At 45.8% G+C, this 22,060-nt stretch overlaps 1 protein-coding gene across 11 annotated transcripts in view; it reads left to right on the top strand.

The window, feature by feature from the left end:
- Positions 1 to 22,060, top strand: part of Heph (polypyrimidine tract-binding protein 1 heph) — a 294,035-nt gene that overhangs the window by 15,004 nt on the left and 256,971 nt on the right. For 2 of the 11 annotated variants that reach the window (XM_076901326.1, XM_076901322.1), the window contains exon 2: positions 9,401 to 9,425. The exons of the other annotated variants lie outside the window; for them this stretch is intronic. In XM_076901326.1, coding sequence (XP_076757441.1) covers positions 9,401 to 9,425 — 25 coding nt within the window. The remainder of the gene's footprint in view (positions 1 to 9,400; positions 9,426 to 22,060) is intronic. 11 annotated transcript variants of the gene reach the window in all.

Raw genomic sequence — 22,060 nt, 5'->3', positions numbered from 1 at the left:
ATCCGTAATCCTGCGATCCTTTGCGCGATTCCTGTGAGGGCGCTGCCAGGAAATTCCCTCTTTCGCGGGGCAAACAGAATTAAAAGCGACCTGGCCGACCGTCGCTTGCGTTAAACGCGATTAAATATCAAAGCCAGTCGGGTCCGAGCGCACACCTCAACCTGTACGCACCCCTCACGCTCCATTATGCGCGGGGTTAATTAGGACCCGGCTATGAAGGGATCAGGGATGGGTGGCGAACAGCAGCCGCGGACTAGCTATTGTTCGTTTCGCTTCATTTTTGTTCGTCAAGTTAACGACAAAAGAACGACCGTGGGAATTTATTCTCGAATTAATTCAATTGTGTCCCTTTTTTTTTGAGGGGAACTTTGCAGCTGAAAATATATTTTCATTGTTCTCGTTGGTAATTGGCCGGTTCTTTGTAAAGACTGACTACTAACTCCTTTTGGATCTTCTGGAAACTTATTAACGTTTCGTTGTTCATTGAGAAAACCCTCTTACAACACCTGTGGTGTGAGTAGATAGTATCTTAGAGTATCTTTGACAAGATATCCCAGGTACAGAGAACAGTATTCCTGCTATAACGCGGTATTCCAAGTATAACACTAGTTTCTTCAGTACGACAAAGTACTCCAAGTATAGCACGGTACTTCTGCTATAATGAGGTACTTCTGCTATAACCAGGCACTCTTGCTATAACGGGGTAGTCCTGTTATAACGCGGTACCTAAAATATAGCATGGTATTGCGAGTTTAACGTTAATACCTTCGCTGTGACAAGCTACTCGAAATGGTACTCCATTCTTGGGATACCTTGATCATGTAAGCAGTACTGTGTTACTTGGCGTGCTATGTTACAACAGGGGTGGACGCATAACACTATGGACACCTTGAGTTTTTAACATCAGAGGCTAAACTCTGATCTTCGCAGAACGTATGAAATTTTCGCGGTCATTAATCGACCTAATTTCCAATGGACGTAGGGGATCTTGTATAGCTATGCAGTCACGATCAGTGATTCGTCATTGCGAACGATTTTCACTGATCGAATGCGCGGGCTTTGCGTAGTAACCGCGACGCGGTTTTGTCCCGCGCGACCGATACCCCGTTCGCGCGCTTCGGATTCAGCCCAGCATCACAGAGGGACCGGAAACTGCACCGCTAGGAGACAATCCGAGTCCTAATGGCCGCGTAAACATTTGCGTGCGAAGATCAAACGGCGTGCCCCACCGATATCGTTGCGGCACGCCACGCTGTCATCGGATTTGGACGCTAATGACGCCGATAGACCCCGCAGCTCTCTCTACGCTCTGGTTTTCCCTATGGATCCACCTGGCATTCACGTTTCGTCTCGACTTCCGACGTATTTCGCACCTTTTTGGGGGATTCTTCCATTTTTCGGGTATTTCACATTTCTCTTTTGGTACTTGACTCCATTTCGAGCACACGTCCATTGCGGAAATATATGACACACGGGAATCTAATTCTTTGGAGAGATTGGAATCGATTCAGTGCTCTGACAATTTTTCCTGTCAGTTTATTGCTCTGTTTTGACAGAAAAAAAAAATAGTCCAACGGCGATCGTTACACTCCCTTTCGTCGCTCTAAAACATAGAAACGATACCGCGCGGAATGCTTCCATTGCACAAAGTCCAAATTGTCCCCTTTGTCCCTCTTTTCCGAATGGACCTTTGTTTTAAGCTTCGAACGGAACTCTCGATTGGTGCACAATTTCGACTCGAAACCAGAAATTTCCCATCATCGTGTAACCACAGAAATAATTTAGAATGATAATTATATAAAAAAAAGAATAAACGAAACGTGAAAATATTTATGAAATATTCCAATAGGAAAAAAGAATTTTATACATTCGGTCGTGAGTGAGATCCTCCATCGCCGTACGAATCCCATCGCAGTGGGAAAGCCTTTCCAGCCGATCTGTCGGCTTATTTCTGTCGGCCCGGCAGGGAGGAGGCAAAAACGGCGATAGAAAAGAAGAAGAATCGCGGCTGGCATCCCCTGTACACACGTCTACTGAATTTCAGCGACAGGGCTCGGTGAACGGCGAGTATCTGTGACGATAAATCCCTTTGTCGACGAAAGGAAAACGACACGCGCTGATTCCTCCCTTTCAGACGCTCGAATCGGGCTTCTTAAAGCGTTATGTGAAACCTATTCCTCGATACGTCCGACATTCGTCCGTGGATCTCGACAAGAGATGATATTCAGGCGTAAACGGCCGATCCTGGTCAAACTCGAGGGTGAGTTGGTCCTCGAACCAATGCATAGATGCTTTTACGTTCGAAACGTTATTTTCTTGGTGCTTTAGAATACGCGTCGCTCGTTTGGGATCTTCATTAACAAAATTTTGCCAGCCACCAATCTCGAATATCGTAACAGAACGTGATACGAATAATAAAACGAAACGCCATTAAAATGAACGAGAATGGTGGAACGAAACAAATTAAACGGCGTTTCCTCTTGGAGGGTATTTAAAAAATCTCGCACGAATAAAAAATCACGCTCGAATATCATTTCGTTCCCGTTGTTTTTCGCAATATATTCTTTTTTCGCCAATTCTGTGAAAAAAAAAAAACAAACATGAAACAAACACACACGGATAGCCAAACGCAGGCACCGTTGCCTGACCGAAAATTTCAACCACCGCGGCTCCGTTTATTATTTCATGCAGTAATGGCCTGCGGTAAAGATGTTCGACATATAATCGTGATTTCGTTGTCCACGAGTTTTGTTTCGTTTTGTTTTTATTACGTTTTTTTTTTATTTTTTTTATTTTCGTTGCGTCCGCGAAATTGACGTTCCATGAAAGCCAGGGGAGAGAAAAAGCGACGGGGAGAAATACAAAACGTTATTCGACACGAACACGTTGCCACGACGCGGTGCGTGAAAAAAAAGTTTAGTCAACCAGCCAATATTGGATGGCCGTTCAAATAATTATATAACAGGGTTTTGATATCCCGTTTCGATAACTTTCATGGTTTCGCGTGCTCTTGTTTGTTCCATCGAAACATTTTGTTACGCTAAGTGCCTTCGAACTTTAATTAACAGGTATTCGTTTGTCGGTTTCCCTTCGTGACACAGGGTGTACAGGATCTATTTTGCGTTTCGTCGACGTTTCATCGGGCAGCTGTGGCAAGACTCGAGACGCAAGATCGGAAATTCGAAGTAGTTACTTCGACCTGGCTGCGTTTGACACATCCATACCGACTCGCAACCGCATTGTCTCTCCTTTCCCCAGGACACGCGTCTTTCTCCATTTTCTGTCCGCACCCGCGCCACTTTGCAAGTCGATATCCTGTACTCTTCTTTGAACTCGTTCGGATCTGGACTGACAAAGCTGCGTTGGGCTACCTTTTACTCTCTCTGTCTTTCCTTTGGTATTCCATTATTTCTGATATTGGAGAATGGTAGAATATTTTATAAAGTACCTCCTCTGTACTTGTAACTGTAGCAATAAGGAAATTTGGAAGAGTTTTCTGGCTAAGAACGCAGAGTTTCTCAGTGGAAGTGTTTCCATAGTTTTTCCTTTGTTTCTACATTAATTAAATTTCCCAATCTCAAAATTATTACTTCGAAAACGTAGAAGTTTTCAAAATTGTTCGCTCGAAAGCAAAAGGAAAGGAATTACAAAATCCACAAGGTAGGAAAGTAAAGAAAGAACGGCTGTTCAAAGTGGAGCCACCCTAACGAAGAACTACCACAGAAAAGAGAATTGAGAAACTTGCTGGAAATCAAACTTCAAAATTCCGTGAACGTTGAACGATATCGGAATGTCTCGAGGTTGTTAGCGATCGTTAAAGAGCCGCACAGGGCATATTCGCCGTCGCGACGGAGCAAATGAGGCGTCCACACGGTTGCAAGGTGGGCGACGCACTCGTTTCTCGTCTGGCGGATCGCTACCGACGCTGGTTTAATGGGAAAAAAGCGCTCTTCGTCGTGGGCGACGATAATTGAAGCCCTGCTCTCTCTCTGTGGGTCCACCACTGGAAACAAGCACCCTCTGCTTCCTTATTTTCTTTCGCGAATACGTCTCGATAAAGCGTCTTTGACTGTTTCTCCTCCCACTTCGAAATCAGCTGCTGCAGAAATACTTTTCGTTAATACATTTACTAAGCAGTTAACCGAGTATCGATAAAAAAAAAAAAAATTGAAAACACAGTTCTCCACCTTTGAAACACGGATACACGTTTCGTTCTGGTATCGTCGAACACTTCTCGACACCTTGTCGTAGCGTCGTAAATAAATACGTAAAAAAGAGAACGACTGGGAAAAAGGAAAGCTGCGCGGAACGATAAAGGAGGAGAGATAGAGAAAAAAAAGGGAACGAGTCCGTTTCAATCAACGCGTATCGGAACGCGGGACCAGCAATCGTCGCGAGCGTGCCGATTCAATTAAACGAAATCGAAGTGCAAAACAAGTTTCGTTCTTGGCTTACGGTCGTGTTCGTCGTCGTTCGAAAATAATAAAACGAGACGGAGGGGAGGGAACGAAAAAAAGAGGGAGGAACAAGCGTTGGCGAAGAGAAAAAAAGGCGGAAGGGGTGGTTTGGGGAGAAGGAAATTCCTCCGGCTACACGTTTGTTTGACGGACGTTCCTCTTGGGGATTCTTCTCGTTATTGGCCCAGCTTTTTATTTTCCGGCTGCTTTTGATATCCTTCGTGATATTCCCGCGGACTCTCCGCGAGCGTTTAAACGCTCCTCAAAGCGCCCCCCCCCCCCCCCATTTTGTGCGCTTTTTTCTCCCACTTGGTTTTTTCTGTGCGCGCGCGTGCCAACGAAACTCGGTTAATAATTGTATCGTCTGTTTCTGGTTCCAACGAGCCCGGGATTGCTTTTCGAGGCAAGCAGCTTTTCATTTCGGAATTGGACGCGCTTTTGTGCGGGTTTTGCGCGCGTTACCTCCGTTTGTTCGACGTTGAAGTCATAAGAGATTAAAATACGCGTTTCAGTTTGTTGAACATTAAAGAAACTCGATGGGAATACGGGTTTTATGAAATCAGTTGTACAGGTTATTCTTCGACGATTGCCACGGGGGTTCCTGCCCGTATAATAATTAAATATCAATTATAATCCTTGGTTGATGATGCGCAAAATATAAAATTTCATATCGTTACTGTACTTGAGCAAAAAGAGACGCAGAACTGGTCTCGTTAATTAAAATTCTATTTAATATCGCGAAAAACTAGTCGCAGTTCCATGTTTCTAGGGCGACCAAAAAAAATTCCAATTCGAGATCGTAGGTGTTGCAGTGAAAATCCTTCGTTATCAATCGAAATTGGGACGAAAATCATGGAAAAAGCTATCGAGATTCTCCCACTCGCATATTTCTTCATCGATGATTGCTCTGCTCCCACGGTGGCAGCGTTTCGAGGCAAACACGCGATAAATGGAGGCAAGGCAGTGTATAGACGGTAATGACAACAGCGATCGCACGATTATTTGCGGTTGCAGGGAATTTTGAGTGCGCCGCTTCGTTGGGAAGGCAACGTATCGAATCGTCATCGATAGGTACCTCGAATACGTTCGATTATTCGCTTATTGATGCGTGCTGGCCTCGTTGTCAGCGCACAGGTGGCTCATAAACGTCCAATCGAACGTTTAGTTGCAGATTGCGACTGCGGATTCAATCTACATCGGGTATTTTAACTCTATCCCTCTTTTCTCTCCTAATTTCCTTTCGTCTATTCGCGCCTGGTTATCGATGACCGTATTTTTGTCACAATCGTGCCTAGAATATATCTGGTCCTTCAATTTTATCGATTTCTCATAGATTGCTGCTATTAATTCCTTAATTGTAATCTACACTACGCGTGTATTCTTCTCGTGATGTATCCTTTGGTGCGAAGTGGTTCGCAAAATATTTCGAGCGAAGAAATTCTCTGCACTATAGATTTCGAATCGCATAGATTTAATTTCGACGTTCGCGAATGCAGGATCAAAAATACTAGGACGTTCGATACGGTTCCGTTTGTGACATGGGGGGTAGAAACAGAGGCAAGCAGCGCAGTCAGAAATCGCAGCCATAGGTAAACCGTTCGCTAAGCAGCGTCCACGCATCCGGCTGTCGGAAGAGAGCTATCAGCTCGGGCAATTAGACAGGGCCGTGCTTACCATCCGATCGATCCCTAATTACATTTACCTGTAGCTGCTGCATCATCCTGCGCCAACTTGGCTGATCACGGACACGCCTGATCACGCTGATGCGTGTCCGTGTGCGCGTCCAACGCACACGGTAACTACCCTCAGACCTGTTCCAAGTACCAATCCTCGCTGCTCAGCCATTACGTTTGTCCCTCTTTTGGGTTCTTGACGCGAAGACTCGCGCATTTCCCGTTTCACGTTTACGCTAGCCCAGTCTAAAGTTTACGATGGTTTACCAAGATCGAATCGAGGAAGATTTCGAGTGAATTTCTTGAAAACTTCAAATACCATTGGGATCGTACGATACGATTATTTGAGGGTGGATTCGAAATTAGTTTCGAGAGACACATTTATTTCAGAAGTGAAATATCGAAAATCTAAAATAGAGACGGTATTAGATTACCATTAGATTTTCCATTAGACAGTGTTATATGTATAATACTCTATAGCGCTAGTTGCTATTATTAGATAGCATTGTTATACGATGGCATTACTATATCGCGCTAAGTAGCATTGCCATCCCAGTATTATGCAACCTAGTATTATCAGAGGTAGTATTATATCAGATGCTATTACTGGATCCAGTGTTATCAGTCAGAAATGTATTGAACGTAGTGCATGGTAGAATTTAACCCTTTCTTTACAATTTCAGTGGTTTGGATTGCTCTCTGATTAATAAACTATGTAGATTTGTGTTTAGAACGAGCCAACTGCAGAACTTTTGCAGACAATCTGAATATTACCCACAGAGTGGTTTTGAAAATATTTTTGCCAGTCAAAAATTCTACTTACGCGTCGTTTTTATTACACGATTTACTTGTTTCAATAGTGCCAGTAAAAATTTATTAGATTTTAATTATCGTCATTTAACGGTCGTTAAACAATGAATCATTGCAACGTGGTATCCGCGAAAATTAAAACCATTTCAGAATACAATTAACACGCGCGTGCGTGCACGCGTCTGTAAACGATTATAACAACGCGCTAAGAAGTGTGTGAATTATTAGCGAGCCCAGCGAATGCCGCTTCCGGTGGTCCAATTAAACGGAACAGAACCACAGCGGTCCCCATCGCGCTCCTACCCGATTTTATTAATACAGAGACGAGCGAGTCGCATGAATGTGATTACAAATGAACGATATCGGACGTCCGCGGCTGTGCAATCGGCGGAATTCAAAAATTAATTCGCAGCTTTACATAGTTTACGAACTTGTTCCACGCGCTTGGGACGAGGGATGCCCGCGACTCGGGAAACGATATCGGGGGCAAACTTTTCTCAATAAAAGCCCGCCTTCCCCGTTTAATCCTGGCCGTGGAGGTTGCGCACAAATACGCTTAACGAAAAATAAAAGAAGAAGATAAAGGGAAATATAGAAAAATATCCAACCGCAGATTTTAATATCGCGACGAACTTCGTGGCCCGTTCAAAGTTGATCTCCGTGCGCCCTAAAATTAATTCGAGGCGATTTTGTTTCTAGAAAAATGGTGCCACGATCGTCTTACCGTTCCCAATCGATTTTCTGATGTTTCCAAAGAACGTTTACAGGGAAAGACGCGAAACTGATTGGGAAACCCGTGGACGCGAAGCGAGGGGAGCTTGAATTCGAGTATCCAGCGACGATCGTTGGAGATTTTTGCACGGTAGGCAGTGCTGCGCGCGTATTCGAGCATCGTCGGCCTAAGTCGAGGCTCCCTTAAGCGCCTTGTGGTCGCCCCGCGTAGGGGTGGCTTCAGGCTGTGTTATCGTAAGCCAACAGGCAGCCGTTCGCAAAGGGTTGATAGCGCTCCACCCCCGTGCTGACTAATTAGAATTCCTTCTCAGCGATACGTAATCTCGGCTAGGAAATTAAGCGGACGGGTGGCACGCTCGAAAAACCTGACGCCGCCCGTTTCGAATCGTTCGACGAGTCCAATTCCATCCTTTTCTCGTCGCGGTTCTGATTTTTCGCATCCCGTGACTTTTGAACGCGACCAGCGTTCGAGAACGCCGTTATCGAGTGAACTTTCTGTGACGAGTGTTAATTGTGATACGACTTTTACCAGGATCGTGAGTTAAGTACGAGCTCGTGTTAATTGTGGTATACATGCTCAGTTTGATTCGATTTCTGGACAGATCGAGTGGAGAGTTTGAGTGCAGAAGAACATTGTTACATAAACATCGAGGATACGAGTGGTGGTCTCGTTTAGACGCTTGGATGCAGGATGTTAGCTTAGAACTAATATATTCTTTCCTATTTTTAACTGTAGTATTAATTGTTTAATAATTACTGGGGACCTTTCTTCATTAATCTGTTACTAACAATATTTCTTCCGAATAGTTCTCTGCTTCTCTAGAACGGCTTTCGATAATGTTTGAACGCGCCCTGTTTAAGAAAAAGTAATGGTATGTTATACTGTTGCAGGTAGACTAAGAAGAGTTGTTCCTTTATTTGCGATATTCGACGGCTTTTTCCCCTTTTTGGGCCCCTTTGTGATCCTGTACCGAAGACATATACCGAGGGCACTTTAACATTTTGTAAAAACAGTCTTTTCGTTTGCTGGATGTCCGACAGCCGACATCCGAGAACGTCCTCCACTTGTGTAAATTATTATTAATAAAATTTCCGGACATCTGTTACACGTGTAATAAATTTACCACCTCTCGATGAAATCTTGTGATCGGACGTAAACGAACGTCTAACATCTGACATTCTTTCAGTCGAACACTGTCTGTTCTTGTATACGAGAGGAGGGGATGTCTGAAAAAAGTGTCTAATAGTTTTTTATTCCCACGAATCAATATTAAGTTTTTCTAGGTGTCCACGGACTCGATTACTTTTTTTAGTCACCCCTCGAGTAAGAGACAGGCCCCTGGCGCAGCGGATCGGCATGTCACCCCGCAGAATCACCACACAGAACAACCCCCAAACACGACACTCTTTCTTTCTCTCTTCTCTCTCTTTCTCTCTCTCTATCTTTTCTCTTCTCTCTCTCTCTGGCCCCTCTGTAACCCGCTTTACTCGTGTCTCTCTGTCTTTCTGTTTCAATCTCGCGTCTTTATCCGAACCGCAATTGCGTTCGTAGACCCCCTCGTAGACCGCCCCTCTGTCAAACGCTTTCGCTCCCCACCACACCATTCTCTGTTTCTCACCTTTTTTTTTTTCGTCCGCCATTTTCTTGGTCGCTTCTTAACCTCTCATATCTGTCGTATTTATGTGTACGTTTTTTCTAACTCTTCTCTTTTCTGTTTTACTTTACAGAGATACTCTGCACAGCGGGCAAAAGGTACGAGCCTCCCCTACATTACAGTTGTTTGTCCTTACTTTTTATTTATTTTTTTCTGTCTCTCTTTCTCTCTCTCTCTCTCTATCTCTCTCTCTCTCTCTGTCTCTTCTCTTCTGTCCGTCCCACTTTCTCTATCTCGTTTGTCTTACTCTCTATCTATCTCTCTGTCTTTCACGTTGTCTCTTCGTCTATCTGGCTCTATTCTCCCACGCGTAACTCTGCCTCCGTCGATCACGGTCACAATCCTCCCTCCTAGAGCTCTGCTATATATGCATAGCGTAGACTCACTCGCCGCTTAGATTAGAGAATCATTACTCTGTCCGCGAGGGAGGGACTGGTTTCAGGAACGCTTTTGTTTTCTAGGGAATGTGTGCTCGACACTCGTCATCGAGAACAGCGAGAAAGGCAAGCGTTACTCGTTACTATTTCCTCTGATAGATCTTTGATCGCTGCTGCTCACTATTTTTTTTTACATTCTAGTCGTGCAAGCCACAGACTAGCCTAACTACGATACAAAGAAGAATAATTATAAAATTGTCGTGCGCAGACACGTCGGAGAGGTTGAGGAGTTGTGTGCGTGAATTAGGGTTGTTAACAATTAGTTGTGCAAGGTTTTCGAACGCAGGATATTTTTCGAACGACAGCGTATTACTCGAAATAATTATTCTGATCGTAGCGAGCAGGATTTTGCGGATCGAGTGGCGTAGTTGAATTTTTTTATTCCACAATCCTTTGGTATTCAGAATTGGGGTGGTACCAATTCTCTTCCTTTTTGGAGTTCTCGATTGGCTCGAGTTGTAGTTCGATTTCTAGTCGACGTGGAGAAACGTCTGTGTTTCTCGATCGTTCCCACGAAAGTCACGGGAAAATCGGCCCCCTCACCCTCCATCGGCGTCGAGCGACCCCGTAAAAGTCGACGGTACCAACCTGCACCCGAAAATGTCCCTCCGGTCTGCCTCGATTCACGTAAGTAGTAATATTTTTATTTATTTTGTTTGAATACGCTTCCCGGGAGCTTTTGCCTGTTCCTGAACGCGGAATTCGGTCTGCCGTTGCCCTGAATAATTGTATTCCCATTTCAACCCCTAAATTTCCGATCTACGAATACATTTCAGTCGTTGCGTGCGTACAATTCAGACGAGTCAAATTTTGCGTACGATTCTGGCAACGACGATACTTGGATCGTCCATATAAAGATCAATTATAGGAAAAAATTAACGTTATTATAGAAAATTAAAGGGTTCATATACAAAAAACAAGGATTTGGTAAAAAATTTGTCCTAAAATCGACAATAAATTATTTCTTTCCGAGAGTCCCCCGTTTCGCTTTGTCACATCGCTGAATAAACTAATACAGGGAAGCTGCGGATACTGTGACGTTTTACTTTGTCCTAACGTTGAATAAGTAAGCACAAAGAGGGCACATTACACATTGTTAACGTTGTACTCGCTCGCAAAACACCCAGTACGCAATTTCGCATCGTTTCGCTGTTAAATAAACAAGGAGGAGTGGAATGAAAAGGGGTGCACAGACGTTATTCATGCATACGTAGACGTGTACGCGCAGAAGATATACAATTTTTCGGTGACTCCATTGGTGGGTGAAGAGAGTCAGCTCGGCGACGCTCGAGAAGGCAGGAACCGCGGAGGGATAGGTCCAGGGGGTGGATCGAACGCGACGTAGAAGACGGTGAATCGTATTTAAATTTCAAATGCCCCTTGAGAAAGCAGCATGGCCGGATATAATCGGATATCCGGACGTTCCCGTGGAAAGCCAGGTATTACGCGGATACCGATTTACTCGGGTAACCAGCTGGAAAGCAACTAGAAATAAACTATTCTCTTCGACCGTTTTATCCACCCCTGTTGCAACGTCTCTCCTTCTGACGTTCGACTCCTTTTTGTATCGAGCTTGACGGAACCAGAGTCGATCGAGAATATACGTTTTTCGATTAATTTTATGAAGCACTGTTCGTTTCAAATTCTATTCGAGGGTCTGAGATAAACAAAAAAGAAAATATTGGGAAAAAAATAATGAAAGTATAGGCGGTGATTGAAAAATGAATTAAAACCATGGCACACGCACCTCACCAATTTATTTCTTGATTGCACTTCGAATAAGAAAAAATGATCGACTTCAAAAATTTTGCTTTCGAAAGTTGTTTTATATGTATATATTTTTTTTTTTTGTTCTCGATCAATTACCCTGTTTCAGACCGTATCACGATTTTTCCTGGCGCCCTGCGCCGGTTCCCCTTTCTCGGAATATCCTCCGATAGATCAATTTTCTGTCGAACTCAGCCGGGGCCGCGTTTCAATTTTTTTCAAACGCAAACGTTCCGCAGAAATGCGCTTTGTGTCGCGTATGCGTTTGACGTGCGCCAATTACCGCGTGTCTTTGCTAAACTCGCCGCCATAATGTCCACGGTTGGTATAATCGATACAGAAATTTTCGTGTCGTAACGATCGACCCTCAAAATCAAACAACCCTCTGATACATATAAATTCATATAATTTTATCGAACAAAATCTGAATAACAATCAGACCTCGAGACTACCCTCGACGAGGATCTAAAATTCGTCTCTAAAGTGGAAAAATGAAATTTACACCGCTCCAAACTTTCACTGGGAAAAAAAGCAAGGAAAAAATCGCGAAATATTAGAAACGAGTTCGAAACGGGCTTTCCTCGAATGCGTTCAGCGGCAATCGAATTTCCGCGGCGAAAAACGGCTGGGAGGCACGGGTGGACGTGTGTCGCCACGGTTCATCAGAACGCGATTGACACATTCCGTCGATATTCCAGTCGATATTCGACGTGCCTCTGTGCCAGCGATAACGAGGCCGCGCGACAAAGCGGCCAGGCCTTTCCTCCACCCGATTACAGAACGCCGGATGCACTCGAGTTTTCGACCGTGTCCCTTTGCCCGGCCCACCCTCGCCACCAAAACGAGCCCTGATCCTTGCTCCATTTTCCGCTGCCTCGCCTCGCCTCGCCATCCTCGATTTCCAGTAGTGCCGTGTCGAGTCCTCGAGGGCTGCGATTAATCTCCTCGAATCGCTAATTAACCGTTTGATGTCGGGCCCCGCTCGCTGGACAATGTTTGCCAACTCGACACCGTCGAGCCTCTCCAGATCCTCTTCGATCCTTGCTTTCCGACGTTCCAAATTTGCTTTATCTATTTCACACGAATTCCTTTCAAGAATTGCCATTTCGTGATATTCTATCCCTAGATCGATTCCCTTCATCAATAAATTGATCAATTTAGAATCTTGTGGAGAACTATCCTGTATGGAATGTCAGCGGTGGTAATATTTCATTCTACGAACAGGGGTTCGAAACTGTCGCGAGAAAACAGCTTCTCCAGGGTGTCGACTGGCACTTTCAAACGTGGAATTTTGCTGAAGGCGATTGACTATGATAATTAGTACTTCGATGGATAATTACGCTTGACACGGTTTGTTTAGGATGAATAGAATTCGTGACGAAGGAATCTCCTCGAGGAGGACGAACTCCATCGTATAATCAATTTCGACCATCTTTGGAAACCCGCATCTATCATCCGCCGCGTGAAATATCCAATAGGTCATCTTCTTTCATCCTTGCGTGGTTTAATCGACCCAAGAATTTCTCCCAGTTAATCAAATTTCTTGATGCTTCCGATGAGGTGTGTAAGGATCGGGTAAGGATGGTCTTCAGGGTATGTACCAAGAGACGTAAGGGTGGCAGATGTGGATTTCGTAGTTGGCTGAGCAGAGATCGGTACACGTTCACACAGACACAGGCAACTCCTAAGGTCGATCACGCGTACCCAAGATCTGACGTCCATTAAAAGCGACCAGTCCACGCATTCAGTTTGCCCATCGATCGGCGAAAGCCGATCTCCTCCGGCTGGCAAGTGAAACGGACCAGCAGGAAACCGGAGAAGCTTAACGGACGTACGTCGAACGTCTGTGCAAGGGCCAGATAATTTAGGTCAGCTTTGGCTCGAGCCATCGGGGTCATGTCCCTCCGCAGGGATGATCATCGCTCCCCACGGTACATAACAATAGTCATTAGCGCGTCGGACGCCCCGTCGATGCTCTCCAAGAAGATCATCACGCGGATAAACGCAGGACGACGAGAGGCGATGTTCGGATAGGATGGCGCGAGGGCTTCGTTTCTTGCTCAGGTTGCTGTCTAAAGACCGAGTCTCGCGCAATAAGGGAGTTTACGAGGGAGACGCGGATGATGCTCGAGGAGGAGGAGCGATATCTCGATTTTCAGAGCGATTTTGGATGTTGTTTAAAATTGCTGTCGCATCTAAATATATTTCTCTACTTTTTCGAGCGTCCAACAGTGATTTTCGGAAAAATCTGTCGGTAAAAGCTACTTTGCATTTAAATTGAATGAATAATTGAATTACTCTGACGTCAAACGCACTCCATTATATTTAGGAGAAATCTGTTGTATTTCGAGTTACTCCAATCTCTGTTTTTTCCATATTTCTAATTGGATCCGCGAGAGCGAGCCTTTTTTTTTTGGCAGATATATGGTTCAGAAGTTCGTTAGTTATTGCAGTAGAACGTATACCATGTAAAACCCTCTCCCGTTGGTGCGTTCTGTATTACATTAGGCTTTGAAACCTCTGGTTTTATGTCGGCTTTGGTAAAAAAAAAAAAGAGAAAAAATAAAATGGAAACCTTTGTTTAATATCGTTACGCGGCTTTGTGCGCGAAATTGGCACGGCATGTTAATTTTTCTGGCAGATGCACCGTATTGCCAATCAAGGAGTTCTTATTGATGCAGAACGTTAGTTGTTATTGTACGATCTTCCATTATCCGAGCGACCTATTGTGCTTGAAACATCGCGTTGCATTTTCTATCAGAACTGGAATATTATCGACGCTTTTGATTCGTATACGCTTGTACACGTTCGTTATTCCGTACACAAAAGCATCCAGCTATTTACGTCACAAAATCGCTCCGATTTAACACCAGCATCGTTCCTCGAAACTGCGCGATTTTCCCTGAAAATTCTACAATTACAAACCTAACGATTCGCGATAATATCGCAAGGACGTTATTTCTTTCTTCTGTTTTTTTTTCGAATAATTTACAGAACAAAAGTCACGCGCCAGAGCACGTTTCACGTTTCATCCCTGTATGTAGGTTGGACCCTGAAAGGGTTAACCCTGAGGCTCGATCTAATCCTCCACGGTCTCCGCCGACCATTCCGGGCAGGATGCGCTCGCATCTCATGTTTGAGGATACGACATTCGATGAGGGTCTCCACTTACAGTATTTCTCACCCTCTCTCTCTCTCTCTCTCTCTTTGGGTTCATGCATGCACATTATGTATAGGGCCACGCGCGGATCAGCGCGCCGTGGCGCGCATTAAAAGGAGCTGGACACCTTCATGAAAGATTCAGGCGGGGCCTGAAATACGCGTACACGAATCTTACCGTGGCCACATGCAAAACAACCTTCGCAGACACTTCTGGGTTGCCACGTTAATTAACCGCGGAATCGTATTTCTCGAGTAGGGGATGGATTCTTTGAAGCCAAGAAATAGAAGCACTACAGGTGGAATCATTTATTTATGTCGTTGGAAATCAAAATCTGGGGATGGTGTCCACGTTGGATCACAATTTTGGCACAGTTTTATCGCTGATCTTTGTGTTTTGTGATTGAGGGCAGGATTTAGTTGTGCCGTTAGGTATGTTCACTATCAGAAATGGATTTAATAAATAATTAAATGATTTTACATTCGATTCAATGGACGAACGACACGCATTGCTGGGATTCTCGTCTGTATTCGAAGAAAAGCAGCTCTCAGAGGAACTCCCTTCGCTCCGGGACATGTCCTATTAGCTGAAATGTGAGCCACCCCCGCACCACGCAATTATAATATCCTGTATTATTAAGTCGCTCCGTTCCACGTCTTGGCTGGGCACTTTTGTCGCGTGTTTGCCCGCCTAACGAGGCCGCATGTCCTCCAGACAAACAACGTCTGACGTTCGCGATATTTCCCAAGTTTCGTCACAGCAGCCACTCCTGTGCCTGGCCAAACCAGAGACGCGACATCCTGCGAGGGGGAGGCACCTCCTTTCGACGATATCGTTGGAAAATTACCCCTTAACCAGTCGAAGGTTCTTATCCGTGGAATGGCCCGGAATGCATGATTACTTAAATATGAATGCGCGGGTATTCGAGGTTCAAGCGTTTGAATATTCGAGCGCGTGAATGTTTAACCATATGAATCTCTAAGTACCTGAATATTTGATCCTCTGAATATTCGAGCATTTCAATCTTTGAAAGTGTCAATACTTCAATGCTCGAGCGCTTTAAAGGTTTAAATACGTTGGACGTACGCGGACGTATTTGAACGTTAACATATTTGACCATCCGTATACTTTCTCGTTCTTAACGTCTGGTTACTTAAACGATAATGCGGCGTTAAAGTGTCGGAGGACTCGAACAAAAAATGGCCACTCTTTGAAGTCGACTCTCTCTCTCTCTCTCTCTCTCGAGATGTATTGTTGCGTCGAATTTACCCTGCTCGTTGCCAGAGCAGGGGCCAATTGCTTAGACGTCGATTAGTCGTTCTCGCCGGCGTAAAATCGTCGTAAAAAGGATCCGAAGGCCGTTTCGGATAAGCCTCACGGCTCGCGGAACTCCGTCGGACGACTAATTCCGTCGTCTCGTTTCACGGCCGCGTGCCGTTCTTTGTCTTTCAACGCCGCTTTTAGCGGCGCGCAAACAATCTTGGCGCAAAATTACCTTCAGCCACGGTTATTTGTCGGGGCGTGGATCGAGAGGGCGAGCCCGCTGTTGCGGAAAATGAAAGTCGCCCCCGACCCTACTTTCTTTCAAGGAGTTCAACCCGTTCCCAGCCACCCCCAGCGACGCTCGTCGCGTGCGTGCGCGCTCGTGCGACCCTCTCGAAAACACCCGGCGACTCTGACTTAATAAGCTGCGATGCGCCACTTCGACGGCGCTCTCTCTCTCTCTCTCTTTTCTCGCGTTAGAGCACGCTGCTCCTTTTAGCGTCGCTAACTTTAACGGCGCGAGTTGCAAACTCGCCGTTCAGGCGAGGTCTCGAATTTTTTTATTCTCTCGTGCGCTCGTATGATACTGCCCCGTCGATCGCGCTACCATTTACAGAGAATGGACTGGCAGGAGCCGCGAATGCTTACGTGGCTCTCGCAAGGCACAAAGGGGTTGCAACCCTCTTCGTTAACGTATTAATTAACGTCCCTGTCGCGATACGGAAGGCATAAAGACTTCGTTAGAACCAGCCTTCGCGTCGACGTCAAGTTTCGTCAACATTTTTCCTGCTCCCTCGAAACCTCCTTTTAAAGGTAATACTTTAACGTACCTCGGATCCTTCGTGCACGCGCTCTCTACTTAAACTCGTAACATTTCGATTTCACGGTGTAGTAAACTAGGTACAGTCGAATTCGTCGCGAGGCGATCGAGGTAACGATAAAATTATACGTATTGTACGATCGACAAAGAAGCCCGCGGTTCTCCTACGGCTCAGCGTGTGTTATGAAATTACGAGCGTGTAGTAACAGTAAAATCTGGCATCACGGAAGCCTCGCGAGATCTCCGCCGCCGTAAATTTAACGCGATCGCAGTAAAATTGCCCCGACTACCTCTATTAACTTCCAACCGCGTTCTTCCATCCCTCCGACCAGGGTGGATTCTGGCGAAAATTAACGCGTGGGAATCTCTTTAAACAAACTAGATGCGTTTCTACTATAATTCCAGACTCGATCCGAGTACGCAAGTTTGCGATGAGAATCATGTTTTACGCGTTCGAAGACATTTACCTCGCTTCTAACATCTTCAAAGTAAATACTATCCTTTGAGTATTATAGAGAATGGAACGTCAAATAGCTACCATCGTAGTGTCTAATTTGATCGATAGATACACTCTGAAGAACGACATATTTTCACTTGAAAACTCGTTCAGTAGATAGAGAAAACCGTGTCCTTTAAAACGTGTTTCGTTTTATCTCGTTATCTCAATCCGTTCCCAAGATATAGACCCTCAAAGTCGAGCCTATGAAACAGGGATGCTGTCAACGGAGCGACTTACTCTTTTTCCTGGAAGAGTGCGCTAGTGGTACGCTAGAGAAGTACTCTAATTAGCGTGCGTCACAAAATTTAGCGCGGTGCACGCTTGTGATCGGTTAGCATCGCTAAGCGCGAGCGAGAGGTTCGAGCGCGACAGTGAAAAATTAGATTCCGCTTCCAGCGGCGATATCTCCGGAACGGGAAGTCGGATCGGAGTGATTCGAGCGGCATTTTAAAGGGGAAGCTTCTCCGCTTCTAACGACGTCAATTTCAATACGCTGCGGTTATTTTTTGCAGACTTATGGAACATTGAATTTGCAATTTTTTTTTTACCACAGTTTAACGAGGATTGCAGACTACAATTTTAATTACGTCCATTGCCATCTCGGAAATCATGTTCAATTATTTTTCTCCGAGTGCAGCCCCGTGCGCAACACTCGACGATAGTTATTCATAGAGAATACATTACGGGGAAGCTGGCTTTGATCTGAAACGGAGTTCGAATTATGCAGACCTCCTCTCCGTATTCTGTACACGCTCGCGAGGCGTCTGTTTCTCGAGTGACGTACGCCTCGTACACGTACACGTACACGCGCGCATAGAGAAACACGATGGAAGCCTAACCAAAGCTAAACTGCATTAGTCCTGAGGAGTAATACCGGGAAATATGGTAGCTATCAGAAATTCGGCAAGGGCTTATAAAGCCCTCTCGCGTCCACGCGTAAGTCTGCATTAATGGGTTTCGCGTGGCCCCGTTTTCGTTACGAACGTTTGCTTTTATTCGCGATCGCGCGACGAACGCCCCGTTGCCCCGTCGACGGTCTTTCCAGGGACTCTGTGAAACGAACGGAACCGAATCGCGCGGCGCATTTGCTTGGAAAATTTCCTATAACTCCATTAAATCAGATCATCCGGCACTTGCCGCGCTTTTCACGTCCAGCGTACGAGTCCGCGAGCGTTCCACAATTTATTTACGGGCCCAACGTTTGGAAACGCGAACGTTTATAAATTTCGCAGGTAACAGGATTCGCCGCGGGTAATTCTGCGCTGGTGTGCGAACGGTTTTTAGGCAAACAAGCCCAGGCTCGGCTGCTTTGTTCGAACGGTTTCGAATTTCGATTGCGTTACGGCCCGCGGTCTGACCTGTTAAGCGCACACACCACTGACGCAGGGCTGCTTGCGTCAATAATCGCAGGGTCAATAATCGTGTGATCACCGTGCGATTATGGACTCGTCTCGAGCGTTACGAGCGCATATTAACCGGTGATAACGCGAGGCTTGTCAAGTCGCACCCTCCCCGTTACGTTTCCTCTTTCTCCATCCCCTTTTCGTTTCTCCAACTAGATCCGTTCGTTAGTTTCGAATGTCCAATTATTCGCGAGCAAAGAACGAAGTTTAAAAAGTATATATAGAGGACGATGAAATACAAGGTGCCATTAATATTTATTTACGACACCCGTAGCGCGGTTATGAGTCGCGGCAGGTAGCAGAGATATTCAACGACGGAGTCTCTTAATTCAGAAAAATTCCGGGAGGGCTATTCACCGTGATTTAAAAAACAGTAGCCGAAGCTTGTTAATATGTATAACGCAATCACACGACCGATAAACGTTTTTTAGCCGCATCGACGGGCCCGTCGCGCACCTTAAATATGCATAAAGCGTACGATGCCCCTGAACGGCGTTCGTCAACGCTTCGTTTATTCAACTTAGCCGCCGTCAAAGCCTGGATACTTAAACATCGAACACAAAGCCAACTTATCTCGCGTTAGATAAGAAACATTCGGGACACGAACAGAAATTTCATGGCAAAGCATGGCTCGAAGACTTGCAGAGTGATTCGTTGGTCGCAATGTCGATGCTAATGAAAATTGACGCGTGAAATGTAAGTTTGTTTGAATTCTTAGACGCAAATTAAGACTGAGAAGGATGTCTGCACGTTTCGATAGAAAATCTCGATAGAACTATCGAATCTCTTCGATAGAAAGTGTTCTTCTTTCGATCTCTTAAGCATGAACGTCAGCCATTTCGAACGAACTTGAAACGACTCGAAGCTCTAACCACGCGAAGGTGTTGAAACGATGGTCCGTCGAATAGGGCGCGCGTGAAGGGCCCCGTGGGAACAAAATGGCCGGCAGTTATGGCACACGGTTGCGTACTGGTCCAAGCCCAGGGGGTTGATACGGTTTCTGGTTTCTATTGGCAACGAGATATACAGTAACGCGGCGAGGCCGCAGTATCCATAACAGGCAGCGTGATCCTTTCGAGACTGGTAAATTGGAGCCGTGATACACGAGGTCGGATCGCTTTTCCAAATTGAATTTTCCGGGCTGCTTAAACGTTCCCAAACTCCCTTTTGTTTTCGCCCGGGGGGCGCGATCGACCGCGGCATCGCGAGGATATTCGCTTCCGCCTGTGCCTGACGTGTAAAATCGCCGATGGATGCGCGAACGCGTCGTTTCGAACCGCGTTCGCTTTTTTTTTTCACCCTCGTCGCGGTTCGTCGACGTTCGACGAGGCTCGCGGAAACTTGGGTCAACGATTGCGGATCTCTGTGCGATGCTTCGATACTTCGCGTGCCGTTGGCTGTGCGTTTGCTTGCCTTTGTGGAAGGATTAGCAATTTTTGACTGCGAAAAAACAGTGGAATTTCGATCAACTGTGAATTCGATAGAAAGTTCTGTAAATATTCTTATTTTTTATCATTTTTAACATTTCTGGTATTGTCTTTGCTGAAAAGTGAAATTCGTTGAAGTACAGTTACCTTATTCGATTCTTATGCGACTGGTTTTGAAACGAACAGTATCGAACATTTCACGAGGAACCAGTGAAATCGCTTGCAAAGATTCGCTCCATCGCGAGAGGCATCAAGGGAAGGGAATATCAGTTTCCACCTGGGCTAATCGATAACGTCGAACGGCCCGTTAACGACGCCCAGAGCAGGCTGTTCTTAACGACGACAGACGAGGGGTAAGAAAAATTCAACGGGCCCTGGGAGTTACGTAAACCCGCAGCTATTTACTTATCCAGCTTTTGTATTCTCTACCTGGTGTATTCATCCTTTGTCAGGAATTTCCGTCTTCGATTAACGATATCGATGGCTCGCAGCGGCCCCCTACTCTCCCTTACCCTTCCACAAAAGAGTCGCTGTATAACGCGATATTGTTCGAACAGTCTCCCCACGCCCTTGCATAATTCTCGTTAAACCAAATTTATCCATCGTTTGCGCGTGGACTCGTCTGAAACGGAGCCTCCCTCATTTTTATGCCTGCGTGTTCCGCCATTTTGGTACCGCCAAGTTCAACGCCATCCTCCCTGGACAAGTTGTGCATTTATCGAGTGTTAAAGAGAAATTTTCAATCGAAGTACAGAGGGAAGAGCTCGAGATACGTTCTCTCGAAGCGTAAATCGAGAATTTTCGAGCATTCTACTGCGTTTGGACGTTAGTCGCGCGTTGAACGAGGGTTAAGCGGTCGAGCGGAGAACGCGCAACGCGAGCAACGTCCGACACGCGTCCAGGCCCATTAAAACGTGACAGGGTGATCGGTGCGCGCGCGCCGTCGGATTGAAATTATCAACGAAACGTCGAGAATCCCCCTGTAAACCGTAGCTACGGCGGGTTGGAGCGATCTAAGCCTCGGATTCTGGGGAGAGAGAGAGAGTCATATTGCGATTCGTGGGCGTCACGGGCCAATCTCGCCGCAATACTGACGCACTACGCGATTCCCTTTGTGACTTAGCTAGACGGCCAACGTCACCGGCGTTGATTGTCCATACCGCGGCGCACAATATCGGATTTGCTTTGGAGACGACACCCGCTGACAGGTTGATTGCGAGCATCCGAGGCTGATTCCGAGCCAACTTAGCCGGATGGATTCGATGCTCGCTGCGATTCACGTAACTTTGAGAAATGCATCCGCCTCGCCATCTATTTGCGATGGCCCGTTCGTCCGGCGCACAGTTCGCGAAATAGTTTGCAGCGCGGCGGGAAGGACACGCGCGACGATACGTAACCTACTGAACTCCACGATTTCTAATTTCGTCCTATCGGTTTCCAGAATCCGTGAACCGAGATTTTCACTGGTTTCTGTTGTAGAGCAGCTATAGACAGAGACTTGCACCGTTATTTTATCTATCCAGCCTTGTTTTCACCCTTATCTCTTTTAATCGTCGAGGTGCAGAGAATGCACCACTCGACTGTCACTCGAATTTTGTGACGAAGTGAACCTTCCTTTGCAATATTTATTTACTCGATTATCAGAAATCACCGAATGGTTACACTCTGGCGCGTAGCAGAAACGATTCTAGGAAAGGATTTCAGATGGAACTCCCACGCTATCGCAGTTTCAACAGAGTCCGCAACCATTACAACCGCACCAATCCACCTGTATCGATCGAAAATTCTGAGCCTGCACGTACACACCCGAGCACAGCTCCCAGGTCCACCTGTAACTTCGAAACCTCCCACCGAAAAATCAACGCGATCCATCCCTCGCTGCGCACCGTCCACGCACCGTTCGCGCGCGTGCACGGTTACTCGCGTTTAATCGGGAGCAAAGCGCCGCGGGGGTGCG

Source organism: Xylocopa sonorina, chromosome 9 (assembly GCF_050948175.1).
Source record: "Xylocopa sonorina isolate GNS202 chromosome 9, iyXylSono1_principal, whole genome shotgun sequence".
Taxonomy (NCBI): domain Eukaryota; kingdom Metazoa; phylum Arthropoda; class Insecta; order Hymenoptera; family Apidae; genus Xylocopa; species Xylocopa sonorina.
Note: the sequence above shows the minus strand (reverse complement) of the source record. Positions and strands in the feature narration are given on the sequence as shown.